General features: G+C 40.9%; 1 protein-coding gene across 5 annotated transcripts in view; it reads right to left on the bottom strand.

The window, feature by feature from the left end:
* The window catches only part of MRRF (mitochondrial ribosome recycling factor), a 103987-nt gene that overhangs the window by 39232 nt on the left and 42200 nt on the right, over window positions 1-22555 (bottom strand). For all 5 annotated transcript variants that reach the window (XR_007518795.1, XR_007518796.1, XR_007518797.1 and 2 more), the window contains exon 6: window positions 9313-9472. Coding sequence is in view for 1 of the 5 variants with exons in the window: in XM_049897256.1 (XP_049753213.1) it covers window positions 9313-9472 (160 nt within the window). In the remaining 4 variants the exon portion in view is untranslated. The remainder of the gene's footprint in view (window positions 1-9312; window positions 9473-22555) is intronic.

Genomic DNA, 22555 nt, shown 5'->3' with positions numbered 1-22555 from the left:
CTGTATCTGTCACACCCAGCATAAGACCTAGTATATAGCAAGTGCTCAGAAATATTTACAAAATGGATAATTATTCAAGTTTTTTTCTGTATTTTCCAATTTTTCTGCAATAAACATGTATTCCCTCTAAGAAACAAAACACAATACAGTTTAGTAACTGCTACAGCCTCCCTCCCATGTCTAAATGGAAGGCAAGAAGCCTGAGACAGGAAGCTGTGAAAGGGGCAGCATGGTGCCCAGGATCTGTATGCTCAGCAGCACGGGGGCTGTTTGAAATCTTTATTTGCAGACCACAGGCCTTGGCGAGGAACTGGGAAGTGAAAATGCACTGGAAGGGGCAGAAACGAAAAAGGACTCGGAGCAATTGCTCCCAGGCAACAGTCAGGCTCTCCCCAAAGCAAAAGTTGCACTTGTTTTAGCTGGGAAAGCAGAGATGCAGGGCTGATGAAGGCACTCTGGAAAAGCGGCTGAGCTCCGAACGGCTCTCTAGGCCCTTCTCACTCAGCTGCACAAACCCTTGATATGCTTCTGCCTCTGCGGCTGCCTTGTGTTGGGCATGGTGCCCACAGCACTCCAGTACCTGTGGGCTGACAGCCTGGACCTGCCAAGAACGAGGGCTGCAAGCCTCCTCTGGATAAAACGGGTTAGAGGGCAGTTTGGAGACAGGGATGGAAACTGGGGAGGGGGGACCTAGGGTAACAATTTGATAGCAGCGTTGCTGGGCTGGATTCTCACTAGGGTAACACTTCAGTCTCAGTTTCCTCATCTATCCAGCGGAGATGCTAGTCCCTTCCTCAGGGAGTAGTTGTGAGGGTTAAGCAAAATCATGAATATGCAAGCACTTGTTTAAACTGGTCATTTGCTATGCAAATGTTGTTTGTGTTGCCCTGAATTTTACTATCACTTCCTGACTTCTTTTGAAATTAATCAATCAATGAAAATATTTACTAACTTTCTTTTCCATCTTTATCAGACTTCTTAAAATGGTGATTAACAGCAACAAGAGCTCCCACTTACCGAGCACTTAGAACCTGCCAGACACTAGGCTAAACTTTATATGCATTGTCTTGCATAATCCTCACAACATATGAGATACTAGTATTATTCCTTTTTAATATATTATAAATATTAATTATTTTGCATGGCAGTTGCATAGTATTTCATACTGTGCAAAAGTGTTTTGTCCTCTGTTACTTCGTTTAAACACAACAACCTCATATAACCTTTATAAGGCAAGTGGGACAGTTTTATCCCCATTTACAGAGGAGTAATCCAAGGCATTGATGGTTAACAAATCTCCCCCAAGATCACGAAGAAGTCAGTGGCATGGCTGGGTGAAGAACTAACCCGCTCCTGACTGCCAGGAGGGTGCACCTACTCTCTTGGGGGGTCCGCAGCTCCTGGCCTAGAACTTCCTCATTCTAAGCAGGCTGTGTTAGGGTGGCTAAAGCAGCCAATCCCAGCCTCATACTCAGTCACAAGGTTGGGAGAAGAGTGAGATGGACAGACAGAGTAAACAATTACTGAGGACCAGCAACCATCTGGCCATTTTTAAGTATGTTGTATCATTTGATCCTTGTATCAATCCTGTGAGACAGGCACTACTGCTCCCACTTTATGGATGAAGAAACAGAGGGCCAGAAAGGTGAAGCAATCTGCCGACTCTAACAGCTGAGAAGTGAATCCAGGTCTGTCTGACTCCAAAGCAAGAGCACATACCATTATCATATGCTGCCTCATAAAGATTATAACTTATAATAAAACCTAAAACAATAAAGATCATGGAAGAAAAAATAGGGACAATGCTAAGAGCCCTAATGCCTGCCATAAATACAATACAAACCATAACTAATGATGCACAAACACCAGAAAATAAACTGGGTAACTGGGAGCTCCTCAAAATTAAACACTATGCTCATCAAAAGAGTAAAAAAGAGAACCTACGCACTGAGAAAAAGTTTTTGGCTACAGCATGTTCAACAAGGGTCTAATCTCTAAAATCTTTAGAATACTTCAACACCCCAATAACAAAAAGGCAAATAATCCAATTTAAAATTGGACAAAAGATACGAACAGACACTTCACCAAAGAAGGCATTCAGGCAGCTAACAGACACAAGAGGAAATGCTCACAATCAGTTGCCATTAGAAAAATGCAAATCAAACTATAATGAGATACCATCTCACTCTGACATTACTGGCACCAATCAAAAACACAGAAAATAACAAATGTTAGAGAGGTTGTAGGGAAATTAGAACTCTCATGCACTGCTAGTGGGAATGTAAAATGGTATAACCACTATGGAAAACGATACAGCACCTCCTTAAAAAGCTAGAAGTAGAAATACCATATGATCCAGCAATCTTATTCCTAGGAATATCCTCAAGAAGAGCCATCACACAACAGACATATGCACACCCATGTTCACTGCAGCATTATTCACAATAGCAAAAGATGGAAACAACCTAAGTTCCCATCAACAGATAAATGGACAAATTATGGTACATACACACAGTAAGTAACAATGATGAATCTGTGAAACATCTCACAATAAGGAAGAATTTGGAGGGCATTATGCTGAGTGAAAGTCAATCACGAAAGGACACACGTTGTATGAGACCACTATTATATAAAACCCAAGAAAATGTTTATACACAGGAAAAAACTATTTTTGATGGCTACAAGGGAGGGGAGGGGTAGGGAGAGGAAATCACTAACTAGATAGTAGACAAGTGTTAACTTTGATGAAGGAAAGACAATACACAATATCGAGGAAGTCAGCACAACTTGACCAAGGGAAAGTCAGAGAAGCTTCTAGACACATCCAAACACCTTGAGGGACCAAATTACTGGGGCTAAGGGCTGAGAACCATGGTCTCAGCACACATCTAGGTCAACTGGGATAACGCAGTTCACAAAGAAAGTGTTCTACATCCTATTTTGGTGAGTAGTGTCTGAGGTCTTAAGCTTTTAAGACAAGGAGCCATCTAAACTACATCTACTGGTTCCATCATGTCCAGAGCAAAGAAGAATGGAGAAAACCAAAGACACAAGGAAATTACTAGTGCAAAGGACTGATGGATCACAAGAACCTCGGCCTCCACCAGCCTGAGCCCAGAAGAATTAGATGGTGCCTGGCTACTACTACTTATCGCTCCAACAGGGATCACAACAGAGGGTCCCCGACAGAGCAGGAGTAAAATGTAGAACAAAATTTCAAATTCACAAAAAAAGACCAGTCTTACTGGTCTGACAGACACTGAAGAAACCCTGCTAACTCAGAACTGAAGCCACTCCCGAAGTCCACCTTTCAGCCAAATCAGACAGGCCTATAAAACAAACGGAAGCCCTGGTGGCACAGTAGTTAAGTACTACAGCTGCTAACCAAAGGGTTGGCAGTTCAAATCCGCCAGGCGCTCCTTGGAAACTCTATGGGGCAGTTCTACTCTGTCCTATAGGTCGCTATGGCTTTTTTGTGTGTGTGTGTGTGTGTGTATAAAACAAACAGTGACACACTTGAGGAATGCGCTTCTTAGTTCAATCAAGTATACAAGACCAAATAGGCAATACCTGCCCAAAAGCAAAGACGAGAAGGAAGGAAGAGACAGGAAAACTGGACACATGGACACAGAGAACCCAGGGTGGAAAGGGAAAGGGGAAGAGTGCAGACACATCACCGGGATTGCAACCAAAGTAACAAAACGATTTGTATATAAATTTTGAATGAGATACTAATTTGCACTGTAAACTTTCACCTAAAACACAATAAAATTTAAAAAGAAAAAATTATAACCATCAACATATTGTCATCATCATCATCATCACATTTGCTCCTTACAAGTCCAGAAAAATGAAAGGCAGGGGCAGAGAAGGGGGATGGCAGGAGCACACAGTACACTCTTGGGGCAGGTCTGGGTACAAGTCATCCTTCCTGAGGCCTGGCTCAGAACAGCCATGATGCCACTGGGTGCTGCTCCCATACAACTGCCTCACACAGCCCAGCCTCCCTGCCTAGTTTACCGAAAGCCCATTCCTCCCTCAGCTCCACTAGCGCTCTGCTTCTCTCATTTCAGAGCACTCTGTTTCTCAGAGAAGGGTGGCAGTGAAAGGATCTTGGCCAGAGTTACCACTGGTTTCTGCCAAGTGCTTTAGTGTTCAGCAGACCCGTTTATGGCAAAATAAAGTTAAGGTGAGACAGCAGGCTGGCAGATGTCGGAAACTTGAGTGGGAAGACCCTGGTCCTTCTTCAGCAAAGCTGCCCTGGGCTGGGGGTTGGGCAGTTTGGGGCCAGGAGTGAGAGGGGTGGAGGTCTGACATGTCTGCAGGGATGGAACCCACAACTGAATCCTTTCATTCTTACACACCAAAGATGAAACATTTTTTATAATAAAGTTTTAAAAAGTCTGAACCCAAAATAATTTTGGAAAATTTTAAAAAAGAAAACTAAAATTGGTCATAATCCCATCACCTGGAATGACACCGTGAATATTTTGATGTGCAAAAGCTACCAATCTTTTTATATACATATAAATTTTCTTTATAAAAATGGAATCATATTATAATACTGTTTTGTAACCTACCTTTTAAAATATAAATATAAAAATAATTTTATGATATCTGTAAAATATTTTAATTAACTCTCTATATATAAATTCCAGTGAACAGATATAAAACAATTTTCCCACTGTTAGAAATTTAGTTCCCGGTTTTCTATTATTAAAAAGAATACATCAAAAAAATCCCTGTAGAAAAGATGCTTTACAATTTCTTTTGAATAAATTCCTAAGTCACTGTATCAGAAATGTATGGCTTTTAGTATATACTGACATATTATCCTCTGGAAGGTTGTATGGATTTATACAAAGAATAAATTAAACTTTTCTGTGGAACGTGGACGTAAAAGCAATACTTCCAAGATAAGCAACATTTTAAGCTCACATTAAAAATTCCAGGCACAAATTCATTAAGAAAGGCAAATTTTTTTTAAAGTATACATATTCTAGAAACTCTGTAAGTGATTTAGGCAGTATGTACAAAGTACCTTAAAAATATGCATTTCCTCTCTGCAGTAATTCCACACTTGGGACACCCACGTACAGAAATCATCTCAAGAAAGATTTATGTACAGAGATATTTGCTGCAACCTTGTTTATAATAACAAAAAAATTTAAACAAACTAAATGTCCAAGAAGGGGGCTTATGAAAGCAATTTATGGGATAACCACAAAACGGACTATTTAGCAGCCATCAGGAATGGCTGTTTACAAAGAGTTTTTAAAGACACAAGACAATGCTAATGGTTTTAATGCTAAACAGGAAATGAAAAACTGAACACAAAATTGTATATAAACTGTATGTCCTGAACCATGTTAAAAACTATGTAGTTAAAAAATAACAAAAGGAAGAAGAAATACCCCAAAATGTTGAGAGCAGTTGCTTCTGGGATGTGGGATTATGTGGTGAATTTTCCCCGTTTAAAAAGAATATTCTTCTGTACTCTCTACATTTCCTGCAATGAGCATTCATTACTTTGATAATCAGGAACAAACAAACACATTTTTAAAAACTGATGAGTCAGTCACTGACCTATTTTTAAAAAACAAGTAAATAAAAACACTACACCGGATCAGTCCTTTCTGTTGGGGAAAAATAAAAAAACAAAACAAAAATCAAGTGTATACTAGGCTCTCTTGAAAATTTTCTTACTCCAACTCTTAAGTGTATGACTGTAAATGAAGTTATCAAAAATAATAGTAAAAACTAACATTTAAACGGTAATATTTTAAATAATAAAGATTATTGTCTGGAAAGATATCCATAGAATATCATGTAATATAATAATTTTCTTTTATAATAGATGCTTAGAGAGATAACTGGAAGGCTATGTACTAAAAGTTTAACAGTGCTTATCTCTGGGTGGTGAGATTTCAAGTGGTTACTACTTTCTTCATTTTTTAAAAAATTTACAGTAGACATGTATTAGCTTCATATCAGGAAAAAATAATAAAGCTATTTTCATTTTGAAAAATAATAATAATCAACAGTAAGAGGCACTAAAGAAAAAAAATTTAATTTGAAGAGGATGGTGAAAAGCCAGTGCTAAGGAGTGAAGGCATTTAGCAAGGTCTTTTCAAGAGTTCTATCATGAATGCAGGTTATGCAGGGGTCCTCTGGCTTATCCTTTTTCAATGATTGGTGGGCTCTAGCCCCTGAAGCAGACATCCTACCTTGCTGAGTGAAGAGTGCCTGGCAGGCCCTGGAAGTCTGCAGGCTTACCATCTGGAAGCAAGGCAAAGGCAAAGTGTCAACTGAGATGGAATACCCTGGGAGGCAAACAAGGAGCTGGCCCAGGTGGGGCTCAGAAAAGGTCAGCCTAGTCTATCAACCTCCTTTTTTAGATAATCCAGGGAAAGAGGAAAACAGAAAGAAGACAAAAAAAGAGCTTTGAGGATCTAGGTGCTAGGCACTCCAAGGGTACTTTCTAGCATCCCCAGAGCAACCCTTCCAGGCAGGAATTACCTACTCCTTTTTACAGAAGAAACAGACTCTAAGGAGTCAAGTAACTTTCCCAAGGTCACAGTACACTGGGAATCAAGCACAGAACAACCTCTTTCTAACTCTGGTATAAACTGTGAGGCCTCTGGGTCATTACCTTCCATATCTGCTTTTAAGGAATCACCCGGAGAGCTTTTTAAAAAATACACATTCCTAGGCAGACTTACTGAATCACAAAATGCAGGAGCAGGGCCCAGGTATCTATCTAAAATTCTCCCCCAGGGGATTGTGCCAGTTAGGAGAAAGGGAGCAGCTTGTCAACTATGGTCTCCTCCAGATGTTCCCCTTAACATTGCTCCTTGCCTCCCATTTTTTCCCTCTCGTTCCCCTTCCTGCCCACGCTCCTGTTCAATCTTCCCAAAATAATGCTGAGAGCTTTGGGCAAATCCTTTATATTGTGCTAAACATTACGAATTCTATCTATTAAGTAGGAGCCCTGGTGATGCAATGATTAAGCGCTCAGTTGCTAACCAAAATGTTGGCGGTTCGAACCCACCCAGTGGTTCCTCAAGAGAAAGACCTGGCGATCTGCTTCCATGAAGATTACAGCCTAGAAAACCCTACGGGGCAGTTCTACTCTGTCAAATGGGGTCACTATGAGTTGAAAATTGACTGACAGCACACAACACACATACACAAGTACTGGTAAATCCATCCTCCTGTCTTAATTCCCACTGTAGTGCTCAGGTTCGGATCATCATTTCCTGGTTGGATTTCTGCAGCAGCTTCCCTGGGCTCTCTGCCTCCAGTCTTGCCCCCCACCCACTGTCATCTTTCATAAACACAGGTCTGATATCCCAATCCTCTGAAAAAATCTTTCAAGGCTGATACCGTATTAGAATCAGCTGGGGAGCTTTTTAAAAATACAGATTCTTGGGCCCCATCCTGGATTCAGTAAATCAACCTCTGGGAGGTAGGGCCCAAATATTTCTATACGCTCTCCAGGTGATCATAATGCTTTGGTAGATTATCTATTATTCAATACATATTCATTCCCTCCCCCAGACCTCCCTGTACACATACTTCCCTGCCCTGGTGATAATGGGCTTGACGATATGACTTGGTTTGGCCAATGGGATGTTAACAGATATGACACAAGCAGGCACTTAAAAATGTTCTTGAGTGGTTGGGCTTACTCTCTTGGCATCTGCTATTGCCATGAAAAGATGCCCTGGAAAGCTTGCTGACTCCAGAATATTGAGGGATATGTACAGCAGACTTGAACCTGATCTAAGACCTGGAGCCAAGTCAGTAAGCCCAGCCTAGAACAGCCGAACCCCAGCTGAACCACATAGTGCTTACTGTTGCAAATCATTGAGTTTTTGGGTAGTTTGTTATGCAGCATTACTGTGGGTGACTGATACAGATGCACAGCCAATGTGGGAACCTGTGGACATGTTAAGGTTCAATCTCCTCAACCTGGTATTCAAGACCTTCTATGACCTGGCCATTCTGTCTTCTCTGTCCATTCCGTAGTTTCACCCTAGGTTCAAGCCACGATGATCAAACTGAACAATGTTCTTTTACATCAGCATGGCTTTGCACATGCTGTTCTACCTTTGCCCTGTCTCTCACTATTTTCTGCAGTACACCCACTCTTCACTTATTGGCATGGTTAGGTTCCAACGACCAGGTCGTTATGCAAAAATCGGTGGGTGTTATGCAGGTCTGCTCCAGTCCCTTCCTCCTTTTTGCTCTTGTTCCCCTCCTTCTCTTCCCTCACTCCCAATTCCTCCTCCACCCCTCTCCCTCCTTCCTTCTACTCCCTCTAGTCTCCTCCTCCCTCCATTCTCCAGCAGGCTGGGTCAGCTGCACTAGAGGGATCTAAGCGTAGTAGGTGCAGGCCCAGGCTGGGACTGCACGGGAGCACTGAGCCTGAGGCCATTCCCCGATGGGTTGCCAGCCCTCCTGGCTCACACCCGCCATTCCGCACTGCCCGGAGCTGGGAGCCGCCATGAGCCACCAGGAGCTGGGCACCTGCATTTGCCACCAGGAGGTGAGTCCCAAGAGCCTAGGGTGCTTCCCCTGAGCAGGATGGGGCTGGTACAGGAGGAGGCCCATGGGGGGAGGGGTGACACCATGAGTTACCGCACTGGGTGACACCAACCCTAGTGATGCCGCTGCAGTTACTCTCACCTCACACCTCAGGGTTCGTTACTGCCAGACGTATGTCATTAGTGCACAAAAAAGTTAGATAAGTAAGATTTCTTACTATTGTTGTAAACGTGAAATGTCAGATAATAAGATAGTCAATAAGGGAGGAGTAGGTGTACTTCCTTTAAGACTTGATCAAGTGCCACTACTTGGAACACTGAGAACATTTTTAAGTGCTCACTTGTCAGTACCTAGAAAACCAATGACAGACTGGACAGCACAGAGTATAGGCTCTGAGATCAGTCTGCCTGTGTTTGGGCCTCACTTCTACCATTTACCAGCTATGTTACTTTGAGCAAGTTACTCTGAGCCTCAGTTTCCTCATTACCTACCTCACAGCTTTGTACTAACAAGGATAAATGAAATAATGTTAAGTGTTCAGCACAGAGCCTGGCACATAGTAAAAGTTCAAAAGCATCTTATCCTCCTCCATATTCCCACGGTCCAGCACAGGGCTAGGTCCAGAGCAGGGACTCAGTCCATGCTGATCATGTGAATGAAAGAAACAGGGGTATTCTGTTTTAATTTTCCTCACTCAAACATGTACAGACAACCCACCAAGTCAGGTACATAAACCAACACTCCATTTGTTGGCAAGAGTACCTGTTTCTCTATGAGCCTAAGGGTGTCCTCTGAGGTCTTGCCCTTTGATTTCTTCAGTTTATTCATTGCACTGGTACGAATCTTCCTCAAGGAGTCTTTGGCCTTGTTGGTGTTCTGTTTGGCCAGTTTCACCAGCATTTCCCTGTGCTCCCTGGTTACTCTAATAAAAGACAAAAAGAAGGTTCAATAAAATCATCCTATATACTAACTGCTAGCAAGAAATTTAACATCATTCTATCTACTAACTTAGCATTCTTAAAACGTGCCCATGGGCATGCTCAGGGTCAAGTACAGTTCCTATGCGTTAGCTGAGGAGAACCAGTAAAAGCACAAGCCAGGGAGTCTAGGTAGGCATGGGTCAAATCCTGGCTGTGCCACTTAACTAGCTGCGTAACTGACTTTCTCTCCAGGCCTCAGGGTTTCCATCTGCATAATGGGGACTGTATCAGCATCTGTCTTAGTGTGGGTCATGTGAGAATTAAATGAGATGAGGCACATAAATTGCTTTTCATTGACCCTAGCACATCTTAAGTGGTCAAATGAAAGGAGGCAACTATTAGCTATAACTCCACCCCTTTCTCTCCCACTAAAGAAAGCAATGCAAGTGAGTGATGATGCTACTGAAACAGCGTCATCTCTAAATCATCCAAAACAAGTCATTAACAAACTTCAGAATCTTCAGGGTTATCATCACAAACCACTGGTGAATCACCTCGAGAGCCAAGACACAACATGAATCCCAATATCACATGTGAGAACCACTGCACCGGTTAACTTCCATCAAGTACCCAGCATAGTGTCTGCCACGTCGTAAATGCTTAATACATGGCAGTTATGTTTACAGTTAACATCCTTATCATAATAACAACAACAAGCATACTGAAGGCCTAATATAAACCAAATACTCTGGATAGGCACTTTGTATACTGATCCTTGTGACAACCCTATGAAGCAGTTATTATCATTCCTATTTTACATTTAATCACAACAACCTAGCATAGTAGCCTAGCATATTTGCCCTGCCTTCCTTTCTTCATCATTTACAAACTGAGTACATACTACATGTCAACACCAGTATTGAGCACTGAGGGTACTATGATGAGCATGACAGACTTTTGTCCTTCTCTTAGGGATCTGAGCTGGGGAGAGTAACAAGTAAAGAGACAGCTGCAACAGAGCATGAGAAGTGCTATGGTAAGGAAACCGGGAAAGTACAAGGTGTCACAGAAACACAGAAGGGCACCTGATTCTGAGTTTGGGGAGGTGAGAGTAAGGGAAGACTTCCTTGAAGAAATGATATTTAAACATGGTAGTCATTAGGTCTGTTCACCAGTATTCTGGTTCTTATTCTCTCAGGCATATAGCAGGAACGTACATACCCACCCCCCTCTGTAAGTTAGGTGTGGATGTAAAATGATGGAGCAGAAATGATGGGTGTCACTCAATTCAGGGCAGAAGCTTTAAAAGCCAGTGTGTGCTCCACTACATTTGCTTCCCTTGGCTTTAGTACAAGTTGAGATGAAGCTCCTCTCAGCTTGAGTCCAAGAATGACTATAATGATCAGTGCCCATCATGCAGCATGAGAAAGAAATAAACTTTTGTTGTTATAAACCACTGAGATCTTGGGGTTGTTTGTTAACTGCAACATAGCCCATCCTATCCTAATACATCAAACTAGCAACTAAAGAATGAGTGCAAGTTGTCATTCTTAAATGGCAAGTTACCAATCTGCAGGGATTTCCAAACAAAGGAAAGAGCATGTACAAAAGCTTAAGCTGCAAAGATACCATATTTCATTTGAAAAAGCAGCTGCAGCATGGATAACAAAGAAGAAAGTGATAAGAGGCTGGAAGCCTTATGAGGGTGTTATAAGATCATTAACCCCATTTTACAGAAGAAATGAGGCCCAAAGAAGTCCAGTATCTTACACAAAGTCAACCCTGTCTCAAAAACCACTGATCTTAGCATGACAAAATTCCTCTGTCCCTTGGGTCCTGAAGTGAACATCACTGGTGTATGCTTCCTGATCCTCAAATCTCCTTGGTTCTTATTGCCTAAGGACAATCCCAAGCTCTGGATACATGTTCAGTGTGGTATTAAAGATTCAGTGGCATCTATCTAATATTTCTCCCTAATGTAATGAAAAAAAAAAAAGTTTAGTTCTGAGAAAGGATAAGCTCTGAAGACAAAGTAGACGCTATGTTATAAATAAATCTTTCTGGATTCAGCTATTTGAAGATATTCTCAAAATAAAAATGATACTGATTACTACCATTATCAACCCCTCTATGTAAGGTAGGTAAGGTCACTGGGTGGTGCACTTGACTCCTAATCTGAAGGTTGGCCGTTCAAACCCACCCAGCAGTGCTACAGAAGAAAGGCCTGGTGATCTTCTATAACAATTATAGCCAAGAAAACCACAGGGAGAGTTCTACTCTGTAACACATGGGGTCTCCACGAGTCAAAACTGACTAGACAGCAACAGGTTTGGCTTTTTATGTTAGGTGGGCACTTTAAGTGTGCTACCTCACAGATCCTCATAGCAACTCTTCAAATTAGATTCTAATACCCCTATTTTCCAATAAGAAAATTGAAGCACACAGATGTTAAGTGACTTGCCTACAGGCCTGAGTAGCAGCACTGGGATTCAAACCTAGATATTTCTGGCCTGTACTCTTTCCACTACTCCATGCTGCCTACCCCTTGTAATCTATTTCAAATAAATCACGCACTGCTGCCATTACTTCTGCTTCCAAGCAGAAAGCTTTTCAAAGTCAGTAATATGAATCTTGGGACTGAAAAGGACAAAACCACCATGTCAGGAGTTTAGGGATTTGGATCAGATCTTGTTACTTTTATGGTTTTTAATTCATTGAACAAAAATCATGCTGACATGTTTAGGTCTCTTTTTTGTTCTGCCAAAGCATATGTCAGTATAAGGAAGGAACAGGAAAATTAAAACTTGATCCACTGATTCAAAAAACTTAATCCCGCTGAAATACTAGGAGGAGCAGAAAATAAACTGACTCTAAGTCTGTCAGAAACCTCTTAAACTTCTCTAAGAAGAACTTATTGAAGTATTTCAATCTTGTATTTCATATATAGTTTGAAACAGGTATCCTACTGTTTAGACAATCTTTAATAAAATAAAAAAAATTAACTTTGTTTTCACTACATTGTTACACTTACATTTTAAATGGCAGGAATAAACCACACAGGCAGTCCCCAGACTACAAACGAGTTTGTTAATCTGTCTTTAAGTCAAATTTGTATGTTAAGTCAGAACAGTTGTGTACGGTTTGTATCTAATGTAAGTTAATAAAATGTTTGTCTTAATATATAGCGTACCTTTCTATGCTTAAAAAGCATTAAAAAAAACTTGTAGATGCACTAAAACATCTTTAACATAGTAACACAGTAATGATAATGTTCTAATGTGTGTCGCAAAGTAGTGCCTATTTGTTATTACAAACCGTTATATGTACCTCAAATTCTTAATATGATAGGCTTTAAGGGGCTTTTTTTTTTTTTTTTTGTAACTAAAGGTTGTATATAAGTCAGATATTTGTAATCCAGGGACTGCCTGTACATTTTAAATATAAACCAAGACTCAAAAAAATCTCAAGAGCAAAAGGCTCTAAAGAAAACAAAACCATAATACATGTAATTTGGCCTTAATAAAATGTATTATTTTGTCTTTATCAATACAAATACGACATTACTATACTGTTAACACCTGAAAGTATCCATATAGGATAATGTCCAGTTATTACTGACAATGATAAAAACATTAGTTTCAAGTTGTAATACAGAGGCAATAATCAAAAGGATACTACAAGGAAATGAGGAAGAGGGTTCAGTGCGCGTGAGAGAAGGGAGGAGTAGGAAGGGATGCTGGGCACAGGAAAGGATGAGAGGAATAAAGGTATATGCCTATTGGTTCAGGGTGTTAAACTGAATGGTATCTAAAATACAGGACCAGAAACACTGTACCATGATGGAAAGGCACTGGTTTTCCCGTCAGACAGACCTGTTTGATTCTCATTATCACGCAGAAGCTGACTAACCTTGGGCAAACTACTTAATCTCTCTGAGCCTCTGTTTCCTCACCTCTAAAATGAAAATAATAAAGATACCTTACAGAGTCACTGGAATAGTAGACATAACACACGTAAAGTACGAATAAAGAGAGTACCACATAGTAGCCTTGAATAAATGATAGCGTTTATGAATGTTTTAATCAACACACTTAATTACTTCCTCATGAAACAATAAGGGCACATCTGTTTTAGAAGAGAAACATACTATGTTATGGAAATATTTTAATTCCTTTCCAAACCAGTGATTAATATATCTGATCATCTCCATCTCGTATTCATATGATGCTGTCGTATATGCTAGAGTTTGTATTTTAGGCTTCCAGACTCAGCCAGTTGGTTCTGAGCGCCCACTCTGTACTCATCAAGTACTGGCTGAGCCTCCTGGACCAGGCTGAGGAGCTCCAGAAAGGAGGTAGGCCTGGTCTAACTTCTCCAGAGGCTCATTCCAGCAATGGAGACAAACTTGTCGACCACTACTTAGAAAGAGTAAAACTACTGCTAGGACAGAGGGACAGACCTTGTGGGGGAGGAACATGGAGAAAGTACAACTCATTCTGCCTTGAGATCTGGAAAATATCTTACAGATGCATTGCAACTAGTCAGCTACAGAAGACAGGAAAGGGCATTTCTGGCAGAAACATGGTGAAAGAAGATGAGGAGGAAAAGAGTGCATCAGGGTCAAGTTTGTTCTGCAGGCCTGGAGTTTTCAAATTCTTCTTTAGCCACAAAACTCTGGCTTCAAAGAAAACCAAGGCAGAGGCCCCATTTATAAAATAGATAAAAAGAGAGCTACACAAGTTGATGCAAGAAAAGGGGGACAGGGGACGGTGCAGTGTTCTATCCCAGGCTACACAGCTCAGCTCCACTCACTCCTCTTCACTTCTGGGTCTGCCACTTACTGGCTGGGTAACCTTGAGCAAGTTATTTAAACTCTCTGAGCCTTGGTCTATTGCTGCTGTTGTGTGCTGTTGAGTTGGATCCAACTCACAGCGACCCTATGTACAACAGAATGACACTGCCTGGTCCTGCACCACTGTCACAATTGTTGTTACGCTTCAGGCCACTGTTGCAGCCACTATGTCAATCCATCTCATTGAGGGTCTTCCTCTTTTTTGCTGACCCTCTACTTTACCAAGCAGGATGTCCTTCTCCAGGGACTGGTCTCTACTAATAACATGTCCAAAGTATGTGAAAGTATGCTTCTAAGGAGCACTCTGGCTGTACTTGCTCCAGGACAGATTTGTTCATTCTTCTTTCAGTCCATGGTATATTCGATGTTCTTCACCAATACCATAATTCAAAGGCATCAATTCTTCTTCAGTATTCTTTATTCATTGTCCAGCTTTTGCATATGTGTGAGGTGACTGAAAACATCACTGGCTTGGGTTAGGCACACCTTAGTCCTTTGCTTTTTAACACTTTAAAGAGGTCTTTTGCAGCAGATATGCCTAATGCAATGCGTTGTTTGATTTCTTGACTGCTGCTTTTTTTTTGCTTCCAGGGGTGCTGATTGTGGATCCAAGTAAAACGAAATCCTTGACAACTTCAATCTTTTCTCCATTGATCATGATGTTGCTCATTGGTTCAGTTGTGAGGATTTTTGTTTTCTTTATGTTGAGGTGTAACCCATACTGAAAGCTATAGTCTTTGATCTGCATCAGTAAGTTCTTCAAGTCCTCTTCACTTTCAGCAAATAAGGTTTTGGAGCCTTGGTCTACTCATCTGGAAATACGACTTAAAAAAAAAAAAAACCAACATCTACCTACCTTTCAGAGTATTGTGATAACTGAGATAATACATGGAAAGTAGCCAGTACAAAGTGTGGTAGAAAATAACCACTCAGAATATACAAGCTGCCATTGTTGATGCTGTTGTTTATGTTTTGGGAACCCCTGAGGGACTTTCAAATAATGTAGAGTTTATTCAAGAAGGTTTTTAGAAAGAAAAATGAACAGGCAAGTGATCTACGACGCTTCAGCAAGATGCATTTTTAAGATCTGACTAGTAATTTAAATCTTCAGGTACATTTTAAAATCCAAATGCTCTCAGAATATACTCCTGAAATTATCTTATCAGTATGTATTAATCAACTAAGGAATTAATTAATTTATGCTTTCATTCAACAAGTGTTCACTGCACATCTATTATGCACCAGTTCCCATGCCAGATGCAAGGGATATATAGCATTAAATACAACAGGAACTGCTCTGTACTGTATGAACATAGCAAGGAAGGCAGGCATTAAACAAACACATACACAGTTTATTAATAAGTTACAGCTGTAATAAGTACTATAATGATATATGCAGCTCTACGAAAATAATAAGCAACGTAAGGGCTCTGACCAAGTTTTCCATGAGACTCCAAAAACTAAATGTGGAGATATTTAAGTAATATTTAAGTTAAATAAGAGTGAAAGGGATAGGGTAGGATAATTTCATCTAGAAGGAATAGCATGTATAAAGTAAAGGCATTTTTTTTCCAGGTGAAAAGGAGGACACTGCTCTTGAGGGACTGAAAAAAAAAGCAGTGTGGCTGAAGTACAGAACACAGAGGTGAAGGACTATCCCAAATGAGGAGGCGGGAGAGACCGGCAAGGCAAGACTACGCAAGCCCTTCTATGTCATATGAAGAGTTCTAGTGATTGTTCCTAAGAACAACGTGGAACACCATTGAAGAGTCTTGAATAGGGCAGAGGAAGCATGATCAGATGTATTATTTTGTGTAGACAGATTTAAGGACATGGCAAGAGTCTTTCCAGGAGCCTCTCAGCAGGCAGATGGGGAGCTCAGGACCCACCCTGCAACAGCTTCTTAGCTGCGTGATAAAGACAGCAGCCTTTTCCACTGGGGTCAGAGAGCCTCCCAGCATAAGACAGGGGTTTTGGCTCTACTGGCAGGGTCACACTTTGTTTGTACAAACTCCACCAGGCAGGTCTTCCAGTAATATCCTGGATGGGGGCCTTCCTGCAAAATTCCTTCAGCATGTTTGCATGAACAATAAGCAGAGGGTATGCCCCACTGGTAACTAACACAGCACAGAATCCCACTGACTGAAATGATACTTCCTACTGTTTCAATGAGAATGCGACCCACGTACAAAACTATATACCAGTTGTGTATCTGAGGAAGTCATGCTCAGCTTGGGCAGTTACAGCAAAAACCAGTTATAACGTTTCAGACGTTCAACTTCAAAAAGGTATCTGCTTGCTTACAGGGGACTTTAAAAGATAGAAACGACATGATTTAGAGCCAGGAAAACCTAAGTTGGAATCCCAGCTCTGCCACTAAATAGCTTCAGAACTTTCAGTATGCTATTTAACTTCTGCAAACTGAGTTTCCTCGTGCATAAATTGAGAGTATGAATATTCCTAGGAGGGTGGAAATGAGGATTAAATGAAACGATGGGTGGCAACGACTTGGCACACTGCCAATGCGCCTGCATGGCAGGAGCTCGCTACAGGGCAGCTCTATTATTAGTCTTACTATGGAATCTCTAGAACTTTGGGACAATAGGATGTGAGTGGTGAGGGAGAAAACAGTCAAAAAGGATTAAGTAACTTGAAGCCCGGGCTACTGAGTGGATGGTGAGCAGAGAGGGAAAGAATAGGAATAGGAGGCTGCAGGTGAGGTGGGGAGCCATGTGAGGGAGAAGGAAGCTGCTCTCGAAGGGAATGGCCCATCAGAACATTTTTGACAGCTCCTCTGAGAGAAAACCTTGCCACCTATCTCCTCACTGGGCTTCTGCAAGGCTCTCCCTAGCAGAAGCACAAGCCTGCAATCGGCAGTAGATACATGCCCTGTTTTACTGTTTGCTGGAGCGTGCTGCCCACTCCCTTTGCGCTGCTAGTCCTAAAGGGAACTGATTTTGTTTGTGTAGCCCAATGAGATTTCCTATTCTTCTAGGGACATGTGCAAAGAGCTGGAGATGAAAAACCAAAAGGGAAGAACACACTCGGCATTTCTCAAGCTGAAAGAACTGAAGAAATAAGTCAAGCCTCAAGCTGCAATAGTGAAGGATTCCATGGGGAAAATATTAAATGATGCAGGAGGCATCAAAAGAAGATGGAAGGAATATACAGAGTCATTATATGAAAAAGAATTAGTCGATGTTCAACCATTTCAAGAGGTGGCATACGATCGAGAACCGATGGTACTGAAGGAAGAAGTCCAAGGGGCTCTGAAGGCATTGCCGAAAAACAACGCTCCAGAACTGATAGAATATCAATTGAGATGTTTCAACAAACAGATGCAGCACTGGAGGTGCTCACTCATCTATGCCAAGAAATACGGAAAACAGCTTCCTGGCCAACTGACTGGAAGAGATCCATATTTATGCCTATTCCCAAGAAAGGTGATCCAACCGAATGTGGAAATTATAGAACAATATCATTAATATCACACGCAAGCAAAATTTTGCTGAAGATCATTCAAAAATGGCTGCAGCAGTATATCGACAGGGAACTGCCAGAAATTCAGGCCGGTTTCAGAAGAGGACGTGGAACCAGGGATATCATTGCTGATGTCAGATGGATCCTGGCTGAAAGCAGAGAATACCAGGAGGATGTTTACTGTGTTTTACTGACTATGCAAAGGCATTCGACGTTGTGGATCATAACAAACTATGGATAACACTGTGAATGATAGGAATTCCAGAACACTTAATTGTGCTCATGAAGAACCTTTACATGGATCAAGAGGCAGTTGTCTGGACAGAACAAGGAGATACAGATTGGTTTCAAGTCAGGAAAGGTGTGCATCAGGGTTGTATTCTTTCACCATACCTATTTAATCTGTATGCTGAACAAATAATACGAGAAGCTGGACTATATGAAAAAGAATGGGGCATCAGGATTGAAGGAAGACTCATTAACAACCTGCGTTATGCAGATGATACAACCTTGCTTGCTGAAAGTGAAGAGGACTTGAAGCACATACTAATGAAGATCAAAGACCACAGCCATCAGTGTGGACTGCACCTCAACATAAAGAAAACAAAAATCCTCACAACTGGACCAATGAGCAACATCATGATAAACAGAGAAAAGATTGAAGTTGTCAAGGATTTCATTTTACTTGGATCCACAATCAACAGCCGTGGAAGGAGAAGTCAAGAAATCAAAAGACGCATTGCATTGGGTAAATCTGTTGCAAAGGACCTCTTCAAAGTGTGGAAGAGCAAAGATGTCACCCTGAAGACTAAGGTGCACCTGACCCAAGCCATGGTATTTTCAATCGCATCATATTCATGTGAAAGCTGGACAATGAGTAAGGAAAACCGAAGAAGAGGTGACACCTTTGAATTGTGGTGTTGGTAAAGAATATTGAATATACCATGGACTGCCAAAAGAACGAACAAATCTGTCTTAGAAGAAGTACAACCAGAATGCTCCTTAGAAGCAAGGATGGCGAGACTGCGTCTTACATACTTTGGACATGCTGTCAGGAGGGATCAGTCCCTGGAGAAGGACATGATGCTTAGCAGAGTACAGGGTCAACGGAAAAGAGGAAGACCCTCAATGAGGTGGATTGACACAGTGGCTGCAACAATGAGCTCAAGCGTAACAACGATTTTGAGGATGACGCAGGACCCGGCAGTGTTTCGTTCTGTTGTGCACAGGGTCACTATGAGTCGGAACTGCCTCGACGGCACCTAACAACGACAACATTCTTCTAGGTACATTCTCTCACCCTCTGGCTCTGTCTCCCCCACCATCACCAGCTGTCTTATACATACTAATGTCTCATGAAAACATCAGACCTTCTGAATGTGTCCTTTCAGTCCAAAAGAAATCATACACACACTTTGGAAGGATTTCTACCACCAGCAGTAACGTAAGTTCCCTCTGGGGACACACTGGCCATCTGTTTTCAAAGGACTGTCCTGTGCCCGGACCTGGCTAGAGCAGGCACACCATCCTGAGATACAGCCCAGCATAGTGGAAGAGTGATCTGATCTACAGTAGCCAATTGCTAGGTACCAAAAATAGCTCCATGACATAAAGAGAAGAGGGGCAGGTAGAAGAGGAATTTGTCCCTTTGTGTGCAGTTTTTGCATAAGTGTTGATGGCAACTTTCTTCTCAACTAGCTCATGCTCCACACTTGATTCCTGATTGCATTTCCCTGTGTGTTTCAATCAGAGCATCTGTGCTGGAAGAAAGTCTGCATTCCACACATTTGGGAGCTGCTCAGGAGCTGTAATAGCAAGAAGGCTCCCAACAAGCCGCAGACCAGGTGGGAAGCAACACTGAACAGAAGGTAGGTATCCCAAAACTGCATGGAGGTTCACCTAGGCCTGGAAGATGGAAAGAAATGGTGCATTGGAAATCACCTGGCAGAATGAATGGCCCTGTGAAAGCAGGATGATGGCAGGCGGTGGGAATAAAAGGGACGGAAAACCAGCTGCAGTTGTTCAAATGCCGTTTGTGGCTGCCCCAGCCCAAATGAGGTCATTAAGCATTCTTCTCTTTTTTTCCCTTTCAAGATTGCTAGAGGTCTTTATGTGTGTGGGTCGTATAAGAAAAAGGTATTAGCAGTATTTCCTAGAACGTGCAAATTGTACACACTAAACCTGTAACAAGAGCCTGATACAGCAGCTATCACAAGGAGGCCACAGAACTAAGTGGAGATAGGTTCCTGGTCAGTAGCCCAAGGAGCAATGTGATAATGTGACAAGAACAAGGGCTTTGGAAGCTGGCAGAGTCAAGTTGGAATAATGGCTCCTCTGCTTACTAATCTGTGACCTTGGGCAAGTTACTTAAACTTTTTGATTCCCAATTTCCTCATGTGTATTATACCCATCTCTAAAGGGTATTACTATGCAGCAAAACAAACAAAAACAATGAAATCACCATGAAAGGATGTACACAGGCTATTGTTAAGCAAAACAAAAAAAGCAAGTTGTGGTACTACAGACATTCAATCCCATTTATGTAAGCTAAATATGTATATACAGGTTTATATACGCATTTTTGGAGTCTCTGAGTGGTTTAAGCAGTTAAGCACTTGACTACTAACCAAAAGATTGGTGGTTCAAACCCATCCAGAGGCTCCTTGGAAGAAAGTCCTGGTGATTTGCTTCTGAAGTGAATCAACTTGATGGCAACTGGTTTTTTAGTTTATACGCATTTTTTTTTTTTTTTAATTTGGAAGGATATACACTAAACTTAACAATGGTATTTCTAGAAAGAACACTTGGGGAAACAGTAAAGGAACTTTTTATTTATGTAGGATTTGAATTTTTGTATGTGTATTATTTTTGCAATTAAATATAAGGGATGAAAATCATGTATCTGATAAGGACCTAATATCCAGAATATATAAATTCTTACGCCTCGACAATAAAAAGACAACTCAATTTAAAAATTAACAAAGGGTCTGAATAGACAGTTCTCCAAAGAGGAAATACAAAAGCCAATAAGCACTTTAAAAGATGCTCAACTAGTCATTAAAGAAGTGTAAGACAAAACCACAATGAGCTTCTATTTTGTAACCACTAGATGCGTTATAATTTAAAAAATAAAGAGTGAGAGAGAGAAACAAACAAGGTGAGGGGAGAGGAGGGGAAGGAAATGAGAAAGAAAATAAGTGTTGGCCAGGAGGTAAAAAAATTAGAACCCTCATACGCTGCTGTTAAGAATATAAAATGGTACAGTCACTATGGAAAATAAATCGGTAGTTCCTCAAAAAGTTAAACACAAAGTTACCATATGAACCGGCAATTCTGCTCCTAAGTACATACCCTAGAGAACTGAAAACATATAGTCACACACAAACTTGTACATGAATGTTCACAGCAGCATTATTCATAAAGCCAAAAAGTAGAAACGACTCAAATGTCCATCAACAATGAACAACAATGAATGGAAAAACAAAATGTGGTATATCCATACAATGGAATATTATTTGGTAATACTGATACATGCCACAACATGGATAATTCTTGGAAATACTATGCTAAGTGAAAGAAGCCAGACACAAAAGGCCACATACCATATGATTCCATTTACATAAAATGTCCAGAAGAGGCAAATTCATAGAGACAGAAAGCAGATTAATTGCCAGGGTCTGAGAGGAGAGGGAAATTGAGAGTGACTCCTAATAAGTACAGGGTTTCTTTCTTTCCTTTTTAAATGGAGAACAAAGTTTTCAGTGATTATCAGGGTACAGGGTTTCTTTCTTTCTCTCCTTTTTAAATGGAGAACGAAGTTTTTAGCAACTACTACAGAGTTTCTTTTTTAAGTGATGAAAATGATATTCTGGGTGTAGATAGTGGTTACGCAACACTGTTAACATACTAAAACCACTGTCTTACACACTTTAAAACAGGGGATTTTATATTATACGAATTATACCTAAAAAGTTTTTTTTTTTTTAAAAAAAAGAGAGAGCTCATTGTAAGAACTCAGCAGATAATATCTGTAGAAAAGCTAAGTAATTGACTTACTGAATCCTCACAATACCCTAATAAGGTATACACCATCACTTTTCCCATCTTAAAGCTACAGAATTGAGGCTTCTCCAAAGTATTATATAATGAATAAGAGGCAGAGGCAAGACCAAAAAAGATGTCTTCTGATGTTTACTTCAAAGCCTGCTCCATCATATGTATGTTGCTTAATGACAACAGCATATTTCCATTTCCTCATCTGTGGAATGGGAATGAGATACTGCTCCCCTCCCCATGTTATGGACTGGATTATGTCTCCCCAAAATACATGTTGTAATCCTAACCTCTATGCCTACAGGGTTGCTATGAGTCAGAATCAACTCGACGGCAACGGGTATGCCTGTGGTTATACACGTTTCCCCAGCTATCCGAAAGTACAGCATTCCTATGAAACCTTTTGTAAGCCAAAATGGTGTAAAGCAAAGAAGCAATTACCATTAATTTTATGGGAAAAATTTTTGAGCACTCACAGACCCAAAAAATAACCTGCCAAATCATACCAAATAACATATAAAACCTAAAATAACACTAACATATAGTAAAAGCAGGAATGATATAACAAATACACAGCATATATAAAGTAGAAATAATATAAGTACAGTGTAGTTTTCTGAAACCTTAGGAGACATCTTGCTAACACACACACAAAACAAAAAAGCACAAATGCTTACAGACACAGTTTAAAGCTATGCTG

Source organism: Elephas maximus, chromosome 9, assembly GCF_024166365.1.
Source record: "Elephas maximus indicus isolate mEleMax1 chromosome 9, mEleMax1 primary haplotype, whole genome shotgun sequence".
NCBI classification, from domain to species: domain Eukaryota; kingdom Metazoa; phylum Chordata; class Mammalia; order Proboscidea; family Elephantidae; genus Elephas; species Elephas maximus.
This window is presented reverse-complemented; position numbering and strand designations above follow the sequence as displayed.